This window comes from Haematobia irritans, chromosome 1, assembly GCF_050003625.1.
Source record: "Haematobia irritans isolate KBUSLIRL chromosome 1, ASM5000362v1, whole genome shotgun sequence".
Taxonomy (NCBI): domain Eukaryota; kingdom Metazoa; phylum Arthropoda; class Insecta; order Diptera; family Muscidae; genus Haematobia; species Haematobia irritans.
In genome coordinates, this window is record NC_134397.1 from 207,738,204 (window position 1) to 207,753,054 (window position 14,851).

Genomic DNA, 14,851 nt, shown 5'->3' on the forward strand with positions numbered 1-14,851 from the left:
TTATTTAACATATTTCCCTTCAAGAGCGATATAACGATTATAACGACCTTCGAATTTGTTGATACCATTTTGGTAGTACTCCTTCGGTTTGCCTCAAAATAGGCCTCAGTTTCGGCGATCACCTCTTCGATGGCAGCCAAATTTTTTTCCTGCGAGCATCCTTTTGAGGTCTGAGAACAAAAAAAAGTCGCTGGGGGCCAGATCTGGAGAATATGGTGGGTGGGGAAGCAATTCGAAGCCCAATTCATGAATTTTTGCCATCATTCTCAATGACTTGTGGCACGGTGCGTTGTCTTGGTGGAACAACACTTTTTATACCCTCCACCATAGGATGGGGGGTATATTAACTTTGTCATTCCGTTTGTAACACATCGAAATATTCTGAGTCGATCTGAGCATGTCCGTCCGTCCGTCCGTCCGTCTGTTGAAATCACGCTAACTTCCGAACGAAACAAGCTATCGACTTGAAACTTGGCACAAGTAGTTGTTATTGATGTAGGTCGGATGGTATTGCAAATGGGCCATATAGGTCGCCTTTTATGTATAGCCCCCATACAAACGGACCCCCAAATTTGGCTTGCGAGGCCTCTAAGAGAAGCCAATTTCATCTGATCCGGCTGAAATTTGGTACATGGTGTTGGTATATGGTTTCTAACAACCATGCAAAAATTGGTCCATATCGGTCCATAATTATATATAGCCTCCATATAAAATGATCCCCAGATTTGACCTCCGGAGCCCCTTGGAAGAGCAAAATTCATCGCATTCGGTTGAAATTTGGTACGTGATGTTAGTATATGGTATCCAACAACCGTGCATGAATTGGTTCATATCAGTCCATAATTATATATAGCCCCCATATAAACCGATCCCCAGATTTGACCTCCGGACCCCCTTGGAAGAGCAAAATTCACCCAATCCGGTTGAAATTTGTTACGTGGTGTTAGTATATGGTCTCTAACAACCATTCAAAAATTGGTCCATGCCGGTATAACCCCCATTTAAACCAATCCCCAGATTTGACCTCCGGAGCTCTTAGAGGACCAAAATTCATCGGATCCGGTTAAGATTTGGTACTTGGTGAAATTTTGTACGTTGTGCAGTATATGACCGCTAACAACCATGCCAAAATTGGCCCATATCCGTCTATAGTTATATATAGCCGATCCCCAAAAGTAATCTAGCAAAATTTTATTTCTATAGAAAATTTTGTCAAAATGTTATTACTATAGAAAATTTTGTAAACACATTTTATTTCGATAGAAAATTTTGTTAAAATTTTATTTCTATAGAAAATTTTGTCAAAATTTTATTACTATAGAAATTTTTGTCAAAATTTTATTTCTATAGAAAATTTTGTCAAAATTTTATTTCTATAGAAAATTTTGTCAACGTTTTATTTCTATAGAAATTGTTGTCTAACTGAATTATATAGTATTTAATCGACCTTTTTTGTTTAATATATACTCCGTATGGACCAAGGCCGTAGCCAGGATTTTAATTCGGGGGGGTTCAACTTAAAAAAAATATTCATATAATCTCATGTGTAGAAAATTTTATTTATGTATAGGTATGTATACAATATTTTTATAATATTAAATTGAGCCGACGGGCTTTTTGGGCAGCAAATAAATCAATGACTTCTTTAGTCGGCACATTTATTCGGCGATGAACCGAAATTAATGTCAATCCATTGAGTCTACTCTCGCTAGTCGAATTTCTAAGATACGTCTTTAATCTCTTCATTGTTGAAAATGAACGTTCGGATGAGCACGTAGTAACTGCAGGGATGGAAAATGCAGTACTATAGTACTTTTTTCAATACTTTTTCACCCCGGTCAGTACCGTAGTACCCCCGCGAAGGATTTAGTACCTTTTGTGTAGACATTTTTGAGTCGATATCAGATTTATGGTACAATGGCTTTGACAAAATATTTTAATATTTTGTGAAAGTCTTTATCAACCTTATTTACTAATAGTCTTTTACAAATATGGCAAAACAGACATGTTCATGTGGGAAGAAAATCTCGATTTTGTAAAAGACATAGTCAAAAACAGGATTTTATTGAACTTCAAGAATGTTTTAGTCGAAAAAAGAATGCGATTCTATATTATTGATTTTTTATTTCTGTAGAAAATGTTGTCAAAATTTTATTTCTATATAGAATTTTTGCAAAATTTTATTTTTATAGAAAATTTTGTCAAAATTTTATTTCAATTGAAAATTTTGTAAAAATTTTATTTCTATAGGAAATTTTTGCAAAATTTTATTTCTATAGAAAAAATTTTGCAAAATTTTATTTCTATAGAAAATTTTTGCAAAATTTTATTTCTATAGGAAATTTTGTCAAAATTTTATTTTCTTTAAAATTCAGTCTCTTGACAATAATCTTCCAGTGAAATTTTTGTTGAAATTTAGTAAAAAGTACCTTTCCGCTCAAAAAATACCTTTTTTGTACTTTCTTAAAAATTGTATTTTCCATCCCTGAGTAACTGGCAAAGTGACCAAAATTTTTAAAAGAATATGCACGTTTGGAAATATCGCCATTTCATTTACACATGTGTGTTTGGCTGTTTCGTTGTTTTTGATATGGCCAAACAAAGCGAGTCATATTCACAAAAAGAACAACAAACACACATAAAAAGCAGAAAGACATTTTCCAAAAATTAAATTTGTGGTGCGAGAACAAAAACAATTTGTTTTTTTTTCGACCGTCGTTTGACGGGCTTTTCAACTAGTATTCTATGATTTGTGCAAGTTTTATAGGTAAGCGTTTTTCAAAATAAAACCTTCAGCTTTTCTTCAACATCTTCGATAAGATTTTTCTATGCGGCTAAAAATATATATTTATTTATATAAAAATATTCATTCATTTCAGGGGGGGTTTGATCCCCCTCATCCCCCCCCCCCTGAATACGGCCTTGGTATGGACTAACTTACAATTAAGTAGACGGTGTTAAGATGTTTTAAGAAACCTTGCCATCGGCAAGTGTTACCGCAGCCCAAGTAATTCGATTGTGGATGGCAGTCTTTAGTACAAGTTTCAATGCAATCCATGGTGGAGGGTACATAAGCTTCGGCCTGGCCGAACTTACGGCCGTTTATACTTGTTTCTTCTTCATATGGGCCGTTTTCCCGCGATTTCGACCTGCAAACGCTCCAATAACGCCATATAATAGTCACTGTTGATGGTTTTTCCCTTCTCAAGATAATCGATAAAAATTATTCCATGAGCATCCCAAAAAACAGAGGCCATTACTTTGCCAGCGGACTTTTGAGTCTTTCCACGCTTCGGAGACGGTTCGTCGGTCGCTCGATTGGACTCAGGAGTGTAGTGATGGAGCCATGTTTCATCCATTGTCACATATCGACGGAAAAACTCGGGTGTATTACGAGTTAACAGCTGCAAACACCGCTCTGAATCATCAACACGTTGTTGTTTTTGGTCAAATGTGAGCTCGCGAGACACCCATTTTGCACAGAGCTTCCACATATCCAAATATTGCTTCCACCGTATTTTTCCCCTTCAGAAAACAGTATTTTATCAAAACACGAAATTCCTTTTTTTCCATTTTTTCACAATAACAAAAGTTGCTTCACAAAAGACGCTCTCGCACAAACTAATTGACCTACAGACGTCAAATTTTGACACGAATCAGTTGAAGGTTGGTACTATATAAAAATAATATGTATTTAATACTATCGACGCCATCTATGTGTCAGATCGGGGACTTATCAGCCAACCTGTTATATAATATACGTCTTTATGTAGTATGATATCTGAATCGCTTATGCGGAGGGACCGAAAGGGTTTTGAAAGTTGCTCACAATTATTCTTGAGTACATTCAATGATTGCATATTACTAGGCCCCTAAAGATGAACCCAATAAAAGGCAATTCGAACATTGGCGTTTATTTTTTTATCGGTTGGCCCAAGGAGGCTTTAATATCTTCCACGACTTATGGTACTCTCTACTAGACAAAGAACGAAGGGTATAGATAGACCAGGAAGAACAAATTGTTGATTGCATTTTCTGTGTGATATAAGGAAGATGCTCCAACTGGATTTATGAGTGTCTGCATCATAATGTCGCTTGGTCTGTTGAATAATATATAAAGGGTGATTCTTTTGAGGTTAGGATTTTCATGCATTAGTATTTGACAGATCACGTGGGATTTCAGACATGGTGTCAAAGAGAAAGATGCTCAGTATGCTTTGACATTTCATCATGAATAGACTTACTAACGAGCCACAACGTCGAATTTTCAGTGAATGGGCCCTAGAAAAGTTGGCAGAAAATCCGCTTTTTTATCGACAAATTTTGTTCAGCGATGAGGCTCATTTCTGGTTGAATGGCTACGTAAATAAGCAAAATTGCCGCATTTGGAGTGAAGAGCAACCAGAAGCCGTTCAAGAACTGCCCATGCATCCCGAAAAATGCACTGTTTGGTGTGGTTTGTACGCTGGTGGAATCATTGGATCGTATTTTTTCAAAGATGCTGTTGGACGCAACGTTACGGTGAATGGCGATCGCTATCGTTCGATGCTAACAAACTTTTTGTTGCCAAAAATGGAAGAACTGAACTTGGTTGACATGTGGTTTCAACAAGATGGCGCTACATGCCACACAGCTCGCGATTCTATGGCCATTTTGAGGGAAAACTTCGGAGAACAATTCATCTCAAGAAATGGACCGGTAAGTTGGCCACCAAGATCATGCGATTTGACGCCTTTAGACTATTTTTTGTGGGGCTACGTCAAGTCTAAAGTCTACAGAAATAAGCCAGCAACTATTCCAGCTTTGGAAGACAACATTTCCGAAGAAATTCGGGCTATTCCGGCCGAAATGCTCGAAAAAGTTGCCCAAAATTGGACTTTCCGAATGGACCACCTAAGACGCAGCCGCGGTCAACATTTAAATGAAATTATCTTCAAAAAGTAAATGTCATGGACCAATCTAACGTTTCAAATAAAGAACCGATGAGATTTTGCAAATTTTATGCGTTTTTTTTTTTTTTTAAAGTTATCAAGCTCTTAACAAATCACCCTTTACTAGCAACTCGTTCATGGGTCTATGGGTCCATTATTGTCACTATCAACCGTAATGTCTATAAACGCCGAAAGTCAGCTGGGACGTTTTTTAGAATGCTCCAATTGCCGCTTAAATAAACAACAAATCGCTTTAATGATCAAGTGGCTGGTAGGAATATCTGGGACAAAGACGACTCAGCTGCAGATTATGGGCTCAGGTGAGGCACAAATTTTCAGCAGAATAAGCGGACTTGCAGCCAACTGTAATAACATTCGTCGTTCTATAACACATCCAACGAATTGTATCCAAACAGGAACGATGAACATGTACAAGGTTAATTCTATTCTTGGTGAACAACTTTAGTAAAAGAGGAATGAGACCTTCCAGCCGATCAGAACATTTGGGCAAATGCATCCGCCTAAACTTCTACTTATCCCGATTTAATAGCAGTGTGGCTTACCTATGTTTCACGTGGGTCGCTGGCCTTGCTAAACCTACCCGAGCCACCACTAGATGCGACACATCACGATAAAAACCAAAACACTGTCGCAATACCAAAAACTGACCTGACCATTGGTTTCCCACCAGACCCCTGTGAAAGTTATATATACATAGGAACCAAGATATCTTTTTGAGAAGCTTGTCCTCGTAAAATCAAACAGTGGCAAGAGAATCACTCCATTTAGGCGACGAAATCTTGTTTCCGAATGACAATTTTTCATTCACTCCATTTGTATCTGGAACGCAATAACCTATTTTTTCTGTGAAGGTTCTGACCTGCTCTAGTGGTTTCCTACCATCTGCCTTTGAGCTTGTTCATATGGTTCGGACCGCAGGGGGATTATTTGGGGGACTTCTGGGCATTCTCCTGCAAATTCTCATTGGCCTTATTCGCTTAGATCGAATTGTAGGAGAACATCCGTTAAGAGCGATCTGTTCTTCTCCAAGCTTGTTCACCTGACTGGACCTAGAAAGGTACTGAAGTCATTTTCCTACCACCTGCCTTGGAACTAGTTTGCGTGGGTGTGACAGCAGGGTCATTATCCCTAATTCTGAGCATTCTTCTACAATCTCTTATTGGTCTTATTCGATTAGATCGGATTGTAGAAGAACATCGTCAAAGAGTATTCATATTTCTACAATTCTCTTTACAGCTTATTCGCATGTAGAGAGAACTAATTTCCATCACTTTACTTATAAGACCTTGTCTTGTTGTGGTTATAAATATTAAATATATTAAATAAATTTATTTAAAAAAAATAACGAAGTGTAAAATTACTCATTCCCGAAACTAGGCCAATGAATGTGAACATCATTGAGAATAATCTTATGGGTCTATGAGAGCACCAATGTCTATGAGAGCACGAAAGAGGAGAATTACTACTCTGGGTACGATATAATCAGCGCAATCTCGCTTGAACATTTTTGGGAACCTTGAGTTACATTGAAGAACTTAGAACCGAATAGCAAAGAAGAGTTGTGGAAAACCTGACGCCTCTTCAACCTAACCTAACTTGGCCTACCTAAGCTGTCTATGAAGGCCTAACGAGTCTATGAAGGCAACGATACCACGCTATCACCAATCATGCTTAAACGACAGAGGAGAAGTAATACTCTACGCACACTATAGTCAGAGCAATCACGATGGCTGCACATTTTTGGGAATCTTGGACTACGCGAAAGAACTAGGATGCTAATACCAAAAAAGAGTTGTGGAAAATCTGACGCATCTTCCTAACCTAACCTAAATTGGCCTACCTAATGAGTCTCTGAAGGCAACGATACCACGCTATGACGGTGCCTGAATATGTTTGGGAATCTTAAGTTACACGAAAGAACTATAAAGCGAATACTGAGAGGTGTAGAGAACCTGAATTCTCTTCAAGCTAACCTAAATTGGTCTACAAGGTATTTTCGCTAGGACAATTGCTCTGAGGGCACATCTGTACATGTGGGCTATGGTAAGTGTTTATCACAATGGACTGAAGAGTCTAAGTGAGCCTGATACTAAACCGGGCTGCCACTTTAACATAACCTACATGCTGGTAACAAAAATGTCAATATGGTGCACTATGTATTTCCTCACCCATCTTTGGGAAAGAATGCAGCCTGTTCCTCACCAAACCCAAACCGACTCAGTACTGTTGATGGGGAACTCCTTAAGACGAAATTCTATCGAAATTATATCCATTTGGTTAAAATCTTCTTGTGGAAGGATTATTCGATTCATCTTTAATTTCTATGACAAGTAGTGGATACTTTGGTACACTACATCGGGAACAAGCAAAAAAATTCCATGAGTGGAAACTATTGCAATAGTAAAAAGTCAAATATTCTTCAATAGAAGGCTGTGGTTATTGATGTTCTGGATGGAATGAAAATCACATCTAATCTTTTGTTTATCCTTAGCTATGAATTCAAGTGCTTCCCAAACGAATACATATTTCATCTAACCCCCCCTCCCCTTCATTTCACTCTTCTACTCACCTTTATCACACACAGTAGTCGATGGCGATTGTCGACTGTCAGTACTCATTGGTGAAACGGTACCACCGTCTGGTTCTGAACTTGAAACGCATTGAACCTGCAGGTGAATAGTATAAAGAATGGAAGACCATATCAATCAATAGCTATTTAATTACGCTAGCAATAGTTGCAATTCACTCACCATATCACTACCTCCACTCCGATGACTTGGTGGTCTTTCCGGACTCCTTGGACTATGGGTGGTTGTGTCAGGTGGACTGGCGGCCGATGAACGTGAGCTGGCCACAGCCTGCTGGACATTAGGAGACGATGTGGTTGTCGATGATGTGGCCGTTTCGAGGACAATACCCACGGAAGGTTGCTGGCTGACGACATGATTCAAATTTTGTTGATGTTGCTGTAGAGTTTGCAACGTGACATGATGCTGGGTGGTTGTGGCACTCAACTGATGGGTGGTAGTGCCGGGCTGTTGTTGCTGCACTTGAATGGTACCATTGTGTTGTACAAAGGTGGCCGTGGGAGTGGTGGTATGTTGCGTAGTGGCCGCGGTAGGCATTACCAAACCCATGGGGGTCGAATAGATTTGCCCAATGGGACTTAGTTGGCCATTGGATCCCACAATGAATTGTTGGCCAGTGGCTGTGGATGAAATGAAAGATTTGTTGGTTTGCGGCGATGTGGCCCGCAGCATCATGGTGGCTTGTGGGGTGGTGGCCGTTAGAATATTGGCGGTAGGAGCACCAACATTTTGTATCTGCAGTAATGTTGAATCGGGTCCCATCACCAGACCCGTTGTGGGCAAAATCAACTGTTGTCCCAGCAAATTCATGGGTTGTATGATTTGACCATTTTGCAGGATAATCTGTTGAGGTTGGGCGTTGGCGGTGGTTGCCGTTGTGGCTGGTTTACTCACCACAATACCTTGTATGCCTGTGGAGCCCAGTTGGAATTGTTGGGGAAACGAGTTGGCTGATGTGGGCGTACTCGTGTGTCCCGCTGTGGTCAATTGAACAACTTGCGTTTGTTGCGGAGCAGAAACTTGATTGTGTTGCTGGACTGCCGCTGCAGCTGCTGCCTGGATATTGGCAGCATGCTGTTGCAATAATGTTGTAGTTTGGTTGGATATTTGATTGATTGTAGCCTGGGCTGCTGCAGTCGCTGGCGAAGGACCAGGAGAATTTTTACGTTTTTTAGTTCGTCTCTTAAGATGATCGCCATTGCCACCACTGGAGGCGATAATGATCCTTTGGGGTTGTTGCTGGTGTTGTATGAGTGTAGTGCCATCGGCTTGCTGTACAATCTGTTGTACAACTTGGGAATCCAAGGTGGCGAATTGTTGCTGCTGCTGTTGCGTGGAGGCCGTATTACCTGGATGCTGAGGCTGTTGCTGAATGACATAACCTCCACCATTGGGTAGAGCATTGAGAACAACAGTCTGTTGACCCAGAACATTATTTCCATTTGCCGTGGGTTGTGTGGCTGTGGTAATCAATTGATTACCGGCTGTTAATATGGATTGTGTGCCAGCAGCATGTAAGATTGTATTGCCAGCATTGGTAAGGACCTTGGCTCCATTGCTGGCCAAAAGATTTTGTCCAGAATTTAAAATTACCGTTGTGGGTTGTAATTGTGGGGCTGCCGTATTGGTTGATGCCGGTTGACTGACAATGTACCCACCATTGGGTTGTTGCTGCAAAGTGGCCGTCAGTTGTGTGGAATTGTTTAGCACATCGGCCTGTTGGATAATTAGATTGGTTGTCGGAGCTGTTTGAGTGGTTGCTGTTGCATTACCACTGGCTATTATCACTTGTTGTTGCTGCTGCGTTTGTGGCTGTTGTTGTTGTTGCAACGTTTGCAAATTGGCTTTATTATTTGAGGACGGCATTACAATGATCTGACCTGTTGAGGTCATAATTATTTGAGAATTTCCCCCGTTGTTCTCATTGGCAGCTCTCAGTAGAGGCTGAAGTTGGAGTTGACCTAAGGAAATGCTGGTACCGTTCGTGTTCGCGGCATTTGCTGTTGCTAGCTTTTGCATGGTGGTCTGTAATTTTTGGGTCATACCAAGCGAGCTATTAACGTGGGGCATATTCCGTTGACCTGTCGATGAAGAAGAAGATGCTGTAGTCGTGGTAGTTGTTGCTGCACCCCGATTCCCAGCCATAGTTGTAAGAGTCGTATTTCGAGCGGTATTGTTACTTAAAATCCTTTGTTGCTGAGACACTTGCTGTTGCGATGGAGTTTGTTGTACAGTTTTAATTTGCCTTACTATACGCACTGGTTGGTTTGATGACACCTTCTGGCTGGCTGTTGGGGGTTTAGTTTGCTGCATTTGATGTTTTATCTGCTGTGGCCTACTACTGTGCGACATTGGTGAAGGCATTGGAGATGGTACTGTTGATGTTTTTGCAGAAGCAGAAGTTGCTGCAGGCGCATGGAGAGTTTTAGTCGCATCCATTGTTGCCACCGGAGATGGTGTATAAGGTCTCGGACTTTCATTACTTGTCGATATGGCACCTACTTGCTCGGGCTTTTTGTTCCCTTCCAAGCTGGTTGTTCTCTGTAGATCTGGAGTAGATCTCGAAGTGTGTACAGTGCTGGAGGAAACTGGTGATTCCTGGGCTGTAGGTACCAATTTGATAGTGGTAGTCATTGGCTTTGCCTGACCATTAGGCATTAGGAGATTATGTTGGCTCATCGATGTTTGTCCTTGCCCTTGATGTTGACTGACTTTTAATTCATAGCTGATGAGTTTTTGGGTAATAGCTGCCAGCCGGGGTAGATTAGAACAAACTGCTGGTCTAACCTCCTCTGGTTCGCTGATATTGTTTGGGGGAATTTGATAAAATTGTGTAGAAGTATTGGCTGTCTGGTTGTTCAAAAGCCTTGTGGTCCTCGTACTGGTCTCCATTGCAGGAAACGACTCCGACATAGATTCTGTTACATTTCCTTCATTTGCGGCTATAGTATCGTCTAACGGTTGATTTTCATCACCTTCCTCCTCATTGCAATTTTGGTGTTCTTCACCCAAACGATGACCCATACACATTTCACGATGTAGAAAGTCCAGAGTGTGATCAGTTGGCTTTGAAGTATCCATGGCTTCAGTATTCTGTTCTTGATCGTGGATCCTTTCCTGTTCCGGAGGATATTCTATGTGGGGGTATTGTCTTACTTCTTCTGGAAATAGAGAAAAATTAAGTTAATAATTAAATTGCACAAAAAAAAAATATTTTAAAAATTTTTGTTGATTGAATTAAATTATGTGACCGATTAATTTTTTCAATTTTCAATATTTTTCAAATTATTATAATTGATTAAAAGATTTTTCAAAATGGCGAGAAATGGTCATCGATTGTGACCTTACTTTTCTTATAATTTCGTTATCTCTGAATACTCACCTTCCTCTTCATTATCATCGTCCATATCCTCTTCTTCCTCATCTTCTTCTTCATCGTTTTCAACTTCTTCCTCTTCTTCACCGGCAGCATCTTCTTCATCCTCTCCTTCAGCTTCTAGTTCTTCTTCTTCCTCCTCATCACCCTCATCATTCTCGGCCTCCTCATCATCACCCTCTTCTTCTTCTTCTTCGGTATTATCGACTGCCTGATTATATCCAGAAACAGGATTGTTATCATATTGATGATGGTGATGTAGATGATGTTGGTTCTGGTTGTGTTGTCTTTGTTGGACGACATCCATCATTGAATTGTGTACCAATTCCGTTTGATGCTGTAAATATCCATTTAGATCATCCTTGTAAAGACAGGATGATGATTGGTTTTGTTGTTCTTGGGTATTACTGTGAAATTCAGAGCAGTGATGTTGTTGTTGCTGTTCTCCTTGCTGGTGATGATGATGATGTGGGTGATGGTCACGATGGTGATTTTGATGCTGCTGTTGGTGATGGTGACTATTGTTTTGGTGGTGGTGATGATGATGCTGTTGCTGTTGATGTTGTTGGTGATGGTGATGGGGACACATATTTTGCTGTGACATTGGTTTTGCATTCAAATTCGACCATTGTGTACACCCACTATCATTGTGAAGATGGTGATGATGCGTGGCTGATGATTCATGTGTCATGGTTATATCATCATGTTTAGGCCATGTTTTGTTAGTATTTTCCATCATAATATTGTTATTGTTGTTGCTGTTATTATTGTTGTTGTTGTTGGTATTGTTATAACAGTTTGTTATCACAGGTTGAGGCCGTTGTTGCTGCTGCTGCTCCTGTTGTTGGTGGTGATGGTGGCTATGATGTTGCTGCTGTTCCTCCTCCTCTATATTGCATCCCGACATCATTCGGTTATTTTGACTAGTACACTGTCTTCCACCAACATCCATGATGGAAGAATTTGTGGAGAACATTGATTCAGAGTCTGTTGTTGCAGGTGAAATGACATCCAAAAGATTGCTGTCAATCAATGATGATGTTGAAGACTCTGTATTGGCGATTTTACGACGTTTGTTATCTGGAGAGAAAAAAAAAAGATAGAAGAAAAGTTGCTTGGGTTAGATATGCCAGATATTTAATGGGATTGGGGAAATATGATTAACGTAAGTCTTTGGAATATTTAAATGAAAATTTGTACACGCTTTCGAATAAATAGAAATTAAAAATATCATTTATCCAGATAAGATATCCCCCTGACATCAGCTACTTAAGAGTGTGATCTGATCTGGCCTTGCAAATGGTATTGGGCATAACCCCCAATAAACCGACCCCCAGATTTGACGTCCAAGAGCAAGTTTCATCCAATCCGGTTGATATTTGGTACGCGATTTTAGCATATTCCCTCTAACCACCATTCCAAAAGAGATCTATATCGATCCATATATACAGCCCCCATATAAATCGATTCGCAGATTTCACTTCTGGAGCCTTGTGGAGGATCAAATTTCATCCGATCCGGTTGAAATGTAGTACGCGATGTTAGTGTATTCCCTGTAACTATGTATCTTGCACAAATCGGCCCATAATTATTTATAGCCCCCATATCAATCGACCCCGAGATTTCACGTCCGGACCCTTTTGGAGTAGCATCCGATCCTCATAGACTGAATAAATAAATTGTATCCGATTAGTTTGAAATGTGGTGAGCGATGTTAGTATATGCACTCTAACAACCATGCAATTATTGATCCATATCGCTCCATAATTATATATACACACAAAAAAAATTTTTTCTGATTCAATCACGAAATTAATTGATCCAATTAATTTTTTAATTAAAATGTCTTCAATCACAGAAATGATAGTATCAATTAAAAAATTAATTGGCAGTCAATTAAAAAATTAATTGATCCAATTAAAAAGTTAATTGATACTATTAATTTGTGTGATTGATTTTTATTTCAATTAAAAAATTTGTTGATTCAATTAAATTTTTAATTGAATATTTTTTAAAACTCAATTAAGATTTTAATTGGAAAAAATTTCGTGAATTTTTTTTCTGTATAGCCACCATATAAAACGATTTCCCTCAAACCACCATACAAAAATTGGTTCACATCAGTCGCTAATTATATATAGCCCCCATATAATCTACCAAAATTTGGATACAATTTTACCACAAATCTACCAAACAAAAAAATCTTATTTGTCCAAATTTTATTTCTATAGAGAATTTTATCAAAATTTTATTTTTATGGAAAAAAAATTGTATTTCTACAGAAAATTTTGAAAAAATGTTATTTCTATAGAAAATTTTGTAAAAATTTTATGTCTATAGAAAATTTTGTCAAAATTATATTTCTATAGAAAATTTTGTCAAAATTTTATTTCTATAGAAAATTTTGTCAAAATTTTATTTCTATAGAAAATTTTGTCAAAATTTTATTTCTACAGAAAATTTTGTCAAAATGTTATTTCTATAGAAAATTTTGACAAAATTTTTTTTCTATAGAAAATTATGTCAAACTTTTATTTGTATAAAAAATTTTGTGAAAATTTTATTTCTATAGACAATTTCGTCAAAATTTTATTTCTATAGAAAATTTTGTCAAAATTTTATTTCTATAGAAAATTTTGACAAAATTTTATTTCTATAGAAAAGTTTGTCAAAATTTTATTTCTGTTGAAAATTTTGACAAAATTTTATTTCTATAGAAAATTATGTCAAACTTTTATTTGTATAAAAAAATTTGATAAAATGTTATTTCTATAGAAAATTTTGTCAAAATTTTATTTCTATAGAAAATTTTGTCAAAATTTTATTTCTATAGAAAATTTTGACAAAATTTTATTTCTATAAAAAAGTTTGTCAAAATTTTATTTCTATAGAAAATTTTGTAAAAATTTTATTTCAATAGAAAATTTTGACAAAATTTTATTTCTATAGAAAAGTTTGTCAAAATATTATTTCTATAGAAAATTTTTTCAAAATTTTATTTCTATAGAAAATTATGTCAAAATTTTATTTCTATAGAAAATTATGTCAAAATTTGTTTCTATAGAAAATTTTGTCAAAATTTTATTTGTATAGAAAATTTTGTCAAATTTATCTCTATAAAGAATTTTCTCAAAATTTTATTTCTATAAAAAAATTTGTCAAAAATTTAATTCCATTGAAAATTATGTCAAAATGTCATTTCTCTAGAAAATTTGGTCAAAATTTTATTTCTATAGAATGTTTTGTCACAATTATATTTCTATAGACAATTTTGACAAAATTTTATCTCTATAGAAAATTTTGTCAAAATTTTATTTCTATAGAAAATTTTATTTCTATAGAAAATATTGACAAAATTTTATTTCAATAGAAAATGTTGTCAAAATTTTATTTCTATAAAAAAGTTTGTCAAAAATTTAATTCCATTGAAATTTTATTTCAATGGAATTAAATTTATTTCTATAGAAAATTTTGAATTTATTTCTATAGAAAATTTTGAAAAAATTTTATTTCTATAGAAAATTATGTCAAACTTTTATTTGTATAAAAAATTTTGTCAAAATCTTATTTCTATAGCAAATTTGGACAAAATTTTATTTCTATAGAAAATTTGGTCAAACATTTTATTTCTATAGAAAATTTGGTAAAAAATTTATCTCTATAAAGAATTTTGTCAAAATTTAATTTCTATAAAAAATTTTGTCAAAAATTTAATTCCATTGAAAATTTGCTCAAAATTTTATTTCTATAGAAAATTTTGTCAACATTTTATTTCTTAGAAAATTGTGTTAAAATTTTATTTCTATAGAAAATTTTGTCAAAATTTTAATTCTATAGAAAATTTTGTCAACATTTTATTTTTATAGAAAATTTTGTCAAAATTTTATTTCTATAGAAAATTTTGTCAAAATTTTATTTCTACACCCTCATAAAAA

The 14,851-nt window shown here is 36.7% G+C and overlaps 1 protein-coding gene across 3 annotated transcripts in view; it reads right to left on the reverse strand.

The window, feature by feature from the left end:
• The window catches only part of sba (six-banded), an 832,225-nt gene that overhangs the window by 15,264 nt on the left and 802,110 nt on the right, over window positions 1-14,851 (reverse strand). For all 3 annotated transcript variants that reach the window (XM_075292683.1, XM_075292682.1, XM_075292684.1), the window contains exons 5-7: window positions 10,923-11,996; window positions 7,703-10,701; window positions 7,522-7,618 (exon numbers count right to left, since the gene is read on the reverse strand). In XM_075292683.1, the coding sequence (XP_075148798.1) occupies window positions 7,522-7,618; window positions 7,703-10,701; window positions 10,923-11,996 (4,170 nt within the window). The remainder of the gene's footprint in view (window positions 1-7,521; window positions 7,619-7,702; window positions 10,702-10,922; window positions 11,997-14,851) is intronic.